This window comes from Habropoda laboriosa, unplaced genomic scaffold (genome assembly GCF_001263275.1).
Source record: "Habropoda laboriosa isolate 0110345459 unplaced genomic scaffold, ASM126327v1 scaffold28, whole genome shotgun sequence".
Lineage (NCBI taxonomy): Eukaryota > Metazoa > Arthropoda > Insecta > Hymenoptera > Apidae > Habropoda > Habropoda laboriosa.
Window position 1 is genome coordinate 2,537,621 of NW_017100174.1, and position 7,476 is coordinate 2,545,096.

General features: G+C 43.6%; 1 protein-coding gene across 1 annotated transcript in view; it reads left to right on the top strand.

Moving 5' to 3' along the window:
• Nucleotides 1-7,476, top strand: part of LOC108578711 (paired box protein Pax-6-like) — a 36,811-nt gene that overhangs the window by 19,406 nt on the left and 9,929 nt on the right. Inside the window, 2 exon segments of the mRNA XM_017942089.1 lie at nt 1,206-1,370; nt 2,720-2,802. Coding sequence (XP_017797578.1) covers nt 1,206-1,370; nt 2,720-2,802 — 248 coding nt within the window.

The window sequence follows — 7,476 nt, forward strand, 5'->3', positions numbered from 1 at the left end:
GGCAGGAAGGTATCAAGAGAGGGATGGAAAGAGGCGAGGGTTCGGTGCGTGGAGGCGGAAAGTAATCGCGGCTCACCGGGAGCCGTCGACGACGTAGACGATGACGACGACGACGACGATGAGCAAGGAGACTGTGTATACGTACGCACAGACACGAACTATGATCGAGAGAATACTACGCGGACGCGACTCTTCTCTCTCTCTCTTTCTTCGTTTCTGTCCCTTTCTTCTACGTCTCTTGGTTCTTTGCTCCGCGTCTCTAGGAACCCTGAAGACGTTAGTTCGAAATCACTAGAAAGATATCCGGGACGGGACACAGTCCTTAATTGGATCGTTCTCCTCTCGAGGCAAACGGTGGAAAGTTCGAATCGCTTGTCCCCTCTCACCGACCACTGAATTTTCTTCCACGCGAGCCGAGGACCTCTTGCTCTTCTGTTGGTAAATTAGCTGTGCCTTCTATGTTTGAGGTGGTCCGTGGAAGGGAGTGAAGTTTAGAGGGTTGTGGGTGTTGGTAGGTTGTTTGGTGAACGTTGATTTGCTTGATTTTAGGGCGGTGTGAATTTTAAACTGACTTTTTTAATTTCATTTTGGGGTAGGTTGGGGTTTTGGCTGGATTCATTTCTGGTGATTATGGCTGTTTGGGTGTAGAGGGTTGTTCAGAGGAATTCAAGCTGATTATTTAATCTTGCGTGTACGTTATCTTACCTTTTTGTATTTATCTAATTTTTGTGGACCTATTTTAAGATTCGATTTGGCAAGATCTTGCATATACACTACCGGCCAAAAATTTGGAATCACTTGTCAATTTACACCAATATTGAATCTGTTGCTAATTTTTTATAGATTTGAAATGATGTTGTAGAGATCAATAGCAATTTACCCCATTTCGATTAATATAAATTATAAAAAATTCGTTAAAATGTTCTTAAAATTGCTTACTTTTTTCTGCAAATTTTTGTGTAACTTGCAATTCTCAGTGATTCCAAACATTTGGCCGGTAGTGTACGTCGTTATTTCAATTTTTTTTGTATTTATCTAATTTTTGTGGATCAATTTTAAGATTCGATTTGGCAAGATCTTGCGTATACATTGTTACCTGAATTTTTTTGTATTTATCTAATTTTCATGAATCAATTTTGAGATTCGATTTGTTAGGATCGTTGGAGCTTGGTAAGTAACGTCGCAATGTTCACGTGTGTTTTCAGATACGGGTTCGTTATTATCACATCAACAGGAGACGACGTCAGATGGCAATTCGGAGCACAATTCGTCCGGCGACGAGGACTCGCAGGTTCGGCTTAGGCTAAAGCGGAAGTTACAGCGCAACCGAACGTCCTTCTCCAACGAACAGATCGACAGCCTCGAGAAAGGTTAGTACAGGTTGGGTAAATTGAACCGATCGATTAACGCGAAGCAATTAACCCCTTAATGCTGAAATTTATGAAATTTTCCGCTTGATGCGTATTTCGATATCGATTCACAATTCCTCTCTCCGAACGATACTCTCTCTGTTAGCTACTTGTTTATCGCGTGTTCTCAACGTACGGAGTACCTTGGAAACTTTCAGCTATGCTCGAGGTATATTACTTTTGAAACTGTGAAAAGTTTGAAGGATGACGTGGTCTTTAAACGTAAAACTGAAAGTTGCCCGGTAATAATATTATGCAATAAACTGTTGGAATTTCTGGTGCAAACAACTGTTCCTCGAAGAAAACATAGTGGATTTTTGGGGAAAAATGTGAATTACTGAATATGTATAAAAAAGTATTATTTTTCACATTCCTAAAAGATGCTAAATATCAGTATCACTGTGTATCGCAAAATGCTACAAATCCCCAAAATAAATAAAATATTACAAAATTACGAAAACAAAAAAAAAATCATTTACTTTCAATATATTATCCAAGTAAATTATTCATTCACCTCGAGCACAAGATTGCACAAATCCGTAGATTACATTTATCTCTGTTAAATATCCCAAGCATTAAGGGGTTAAAACAACTACATATCCTATTCAATTTCCACCCCGTTCCAATCGTACAAGATCCACCTTCGCGTACAATTACCATCGCTGTAGAAAGCAGAAAAACAACCAAGAAAGAAAAAAGAAAACACATACCTGAAGCCTCAGATCCAACGTAGTAACGAACGTCATACATATACCCACGAATATATCCCATTCTGAAACGAAAGCTCCGTCTTCGTTCAGCCGGCAATAACGAAATAAGCGTCGAACGAACGATCGCGAGAGGGGCTGGGGCTTTGGGTGCCTCTGCCTGTACACGCGTTCCGTCCGTTTCACGGCGATGCATGCATATTCAGAGACGGTCGAGGTAAATTACTGCTTTCCTCGAATATACATACCGATCTCCAGTGGCGCGCTCCGCACATAACTGCTTTAATTGGATCCGCGGCCATTCAAGTCGCGCGCGCGGCGTTCGAGTATCGTCGATAATTATCCTTTTAATCTTGTCTCGCGGTGAATCGAAATTATGCGCGATTAATATAAAATTATATGTACACATTCTCCATACACGACTAATATACAACACGCACACACATGTACACACGTGTATATATATATACACATATATATGTATGTATATAGATATGTACGGATGTATTATACGTAGAGAGACGCGTAGAGTAGCAGCACAGCATCAACCTAACGGAGGCACGTTTAATAACGAGCACTTGTTGCAAACTGGTTTCGTTTTAGAATTCGAGCGGACACATTACCCGGACGTGTTTGCACGGGAGCGTCTCGCCGAGAAGATTGGATTGCCTGAGGCACGTATCCAGGTGAGTGTGAATGTGCGAATGCGGCGTGTGCTTCCTCTTTCTCGTTCGCTCCACCCACCGCCTTTTTCACTCTTCCGCTCTCTCTCTCTCTCTCTCTCCTTTTATCTCTCCGTTTCTTTCTCTTCCTCTCTCTGCTCCTCCTGTTTTTCACACTCCCCCTCCCTCTCTCTGTACCTCGTGCTTTTCACTCTTCCATTTCTTTCTCTTTCTGTTCCTCGTGTTTTTCACTCTTCCACTCTCTCACCTTTTATGTCTCTCTTTCCTTCCCTTCCTCTCTCTCTTCCTCGTACTTTTCACTCTTCCACTCTCCTCTTTCTCCTTTCGTCTCTCTCTATTTCTCGTGTTTTTCACTCTTCCACTCTGTCTCTCTCTCTCTCTCGCCTTTCATATCTCTCTCTTTCTCTCTCTCTCTGTTCCACCTACTTTTCACTCTTCCACTCTCCTCTTTCTCCTTTCGTCTCTCTCTATTTCTCGTGTTTGTCACTCTTCCACTCTGTCTCTCTCTCTCTCTCGCCTTTCATATCTCTCTTCCTCTCTCTCTCTGTTCCACGCGCTCCACGTTTCACGGTTTTACGGTTCTTTCTCTCGCTTCCGCATTTCTTGTTCCTCCGTGTCTCTTTGCTCCGCTGTTCTCCATGCAGGCGACGTCTTCTTCCCGTTCTAGCCGCGCCGGCTGAAGAGGGCGGCTGGTAAGTGCGACGACGACGCCCTTTCATTAAACGCTTTAAACGCGTGACCACGCCGCGCGGGGACATTAAACACCTCCGACGACGACAAATCCGCGAGATCACCTAGGGAATTTCGTCTTTATTCTAGTTGCTCTTTCTCTTGCCCCTTTTTTACGTGTGTCTTTATGTGGTTCCAACGGTCTTGCTCTGTCTTCGGATGGGATTTGTGGGAAACTTCGCGCGGAACCTTCTTTCATCTTTTACGTCATCGTCTTGTAGTATTAAACCTTGATTATGGTTAAATGTGTCGGAGATTTAAGGAACGTTCTCTTTTTCGATTGGAAATGTAATTAGTAATTATTGTCCCGTTCTAATTTTAATTACCCAGTTTCCAAGGAAGAAGTCGAGGATTTTACTTGTTTCAAAAACTATAATTCTATCGAAAAATTTATCGATCGAGAAAATGACTAAAATTGAACAAAGAGAAGAAAGTAGATACGAATTCTTTGGATCGAAATTTTTATTTTAAATTATTCGGGTAACAGTCGCCAGGGACCAATTAATTCGCAAAGGCGGGAACTAATTTCAAATTGACGCAGTGTTAAAACAACGATAAAGTAACAATAACTTCACACGAACTTAACGCTACCTCGAACACCTATAAAATCAAAAATTCTCCTTCGAAATTTAAACCAAAACAATAATCACGCTGAAACTTGAAAATTAAGAATACTACTCGTTTGACCTGGTTCAACGCAGTTCGTCACGAAAAACCATCCCGCAGAACCGATTTGCCTCCTATAGGTCAAAACTGTTGCTTTTACCGGCCTCTCTCCGGGTTGTACATCTATCCCAGTGGTAATTCGCGCGTATCAGCAAGCAGAGCCTGTACGCTAAAGGTACACGAGGTTCTCCGCGTCGAGCGGCGGGCGCGCGACACGATCAAGAGGCGAGTGTATCGCAATTAATTAATATAACATCGTTGCTCGAGCCGTGGGGGTGACGCGCACCGGTTATACGAGCTAATATGTACGCAGCCTTATCGAACATTGTTTGGCCGCGCTCGCGGGTGCCGCCGGCTCGGCCTCTGTTCGACCCTCTTGCTATCCGGCCGGCCTCTCCCTCACCTGGCTCGTCGACGATAGGGGGTGGTGAAGTGGCCGGCGGGCTTTCGCGTCGGTGGTAGTAACCGGGCGCTGAGCGTTATGTGGACGTACAAACAGTGCAAGACCATGTTGACGCATGTTTTCAAGCCTCGTTGGCTGGTATTGATCTTGCTAAGTGCAGGAAACCGGGAGTGCCGGTGCGAGAGGCAAAGGCAGTGAAACAGACAGAGAGAGATAGAAAGACAGCAAGAGAGAGAGAGGGTGGAAGAGGTGTGTAAGAGAAACAGAGAAGGAAGGTCAGAAGTGGAGAAAGCAAGAGAAAGACCATACATAGAGAGACAGAGAAGAAGGTGAATAGAGAGAGAGGGAGGAGGAGGATGGTTGGATAGAATGAGAAAGAAGAGACAAATGGACAGAGAGAGAGAGAGAGAGAGAGAGAGAAGGGTAAAGGGGGTAAAAGGAATGATTCCAACTGGCGGGGGCGGCATGGACCTGAACGAGAACAAACATAGAGGAACAAGGAGAACGAACAGAGGAGCAGACAGACGGAGTTAGAGAGGAGGCATGAGGCTAACAGAGAAGAGAGGAAAACCAGGAGGCAGAAGCATATAGAGCGTGGTGGACCTCTCCTCGTCGACACGGCTGTGTGCCACGGCTACGAAACGCCACGCCGCACGCGGCGCCGGCATATCCCGAGCGAGCCGTGAGGGATCCGGCACAGACGGCCTAAGAGGGTTCGAACGCAACCATGGCAACCTCGCGTCCCCAGGGAGGTTGCCTTCTGATTGGTTGTTCCTCGCTTTTCCACCTATACCTTGGATACCTCGCACGAGTTTCGCCACGCCGCGCAACACCGCCACCACCGCTACTGCTCCTGCTTGCCCGATTATCATCTATGGCGCCTTCCACCAGAGAGGTGAATCCCCCATGTGACGCAGCGATGGTCGAAGCGAGGACGAGATCGGCGGCGAGTTGGATATTTTCCAAATAACCGGGAGGGAAGAGGAGATTCTTCGATTGATTTCGATGGATATCGACGTGAAGGAGGGGGAAAGTCCTGTGAAACGGGAATTTTGTTGGTTGAAAGCTGTTTGCAGGGTTTTGAGAGGTATTCTTCGGTTTGGAAATTCAACGGTTTTTAATATTGAAATATTTGAAATTTTCCTGAAGTATTTTGTTCGCACTTGTGGGTAGAGTTTCGTGTGGAAATTTCACATCTTGGATCATTTTTGTTGAGTTGCTGGATTTTAGAATCTTTTTAGGATTTAGAGTCTTTTGGAAGTTTTGAAATCTTCTTCGGAGTTCGTTGAAGAAACCTGTCGATACACGGGGTAGTGTAGGTCTTCTTGTAATTGATCAAGACACCGATATGACCCGAGTCTTTGGAAGCTTCTTTCTTCCTTAGTTAGCTTGCTCGAAATGCGAAGGTAACTTTCTGAAATTCCAGTCTCGAAAATCTCTCGAAGATTCCTCGGGGAAAGTACGTCTTCTCCTGGCTGATCGATAGTTCGGTGGGAAGGAAGTCTTCTTTAAAGTTTCTTTCATCTTTTCCAATTCCGCGAGCATCTTTCTTGAATTTTCGTGTCTCGAGAGCCTCTCGTCTGGTGAACCACCCCGACAAATATTTCGAAGAGTTCTGAATTCAAAATATTTCAAACAATATCCCTTTAAAAAATCAAATCACTGTCATTTTTTAAATTCTTTATCCATACAACAAGTTCCCCAAAAATTTTACAAAAAAAAATCTTAGTCGGAGTGTTCAAAAATATTTTCTAAACTCTCATTCCTCGATCTCTTTTTTCAATTTAGAGAGTCCGATGAAATTTCTCGCAAAATAATTGGCAAGGAGCAAAAATGTGGTTAATGGATAAGAAAAAAAAAATATCACAGGTCGTTCGATTTTATGGAACACAGCGTCGTACACTCCGGGAACGGGAGAAGTTTCGTGGGATGATCTTCTTAAAATTCGCGTGCGACGCCATCTTCTAAACATTGCCAATCAAAGTAGAAGGTCCGCCGCGAGGGACGGGAGCGGTGTACCCGGTTCGTGGAATTCCGAATGGATCGATTCAAACGAGTTTTCGGGACGCGGTAGGACGAGTTTACGAGGAACGACGGTATTGGGCGAAAGGAGCTCGCTGCGGGCGAATGGTGGATATCTGCTGGCGGCCCGCTAGAACACGATTTGCCACGTCGCTGCCACCACGAAATATATTTTTTCCCTTCTTTTTCTCTTTCCTTTTTTTTTGACCCTTTTTATTTCGTTCAATTGAAGGCCGCCGGGTATGCCAGATCAAGTTTCGCGATGGTCAAAATGATCTTGAATTTTTTCCATCTACTTTTTTAATCGCTCCCGAGCCACGAGTGTAAAATGGGGTTTTCCCGAATTAGGAAGCCATTTTGAAATAAAAGGTGTCGTATAAATGTAGATCTCGTTGTTAGTCGATTACTTGAAATTTTCTTATTATTCGAACGAATTGGAAAAAAACCAAGTAAGCCAATTTGGATACCGGGTGTCCTATAAATGTAGATCCTGTTATCGGTCAATTATTTTAAATTCTCTTATTATTGGAACGAATTGGGAAAAAACGGAGCGCAGCCATTTTGGATAACAGGGTATCCCATAAATGTAGGTCTCGTTAGTCAATTAGTTCAAGTTTTCTTACAGTTAAAACAACGAGATGAAAAATTATTTCCTTATTTGAATTTTTCTTTATCTGTAATATCTATAGAAGATTTTTCTAACAAAATTCATCCCAATGGTAAATTAATATCTTCCACTACCCGAAATCCAGAAAATTGCACAATTTCCCTCAGAAGATCTACACTTATCAAATACATCTCCTCGAAAACCCGTGAAAAGAATTCTCCCGATAAATTGTTCACTCCAACACCTCGCC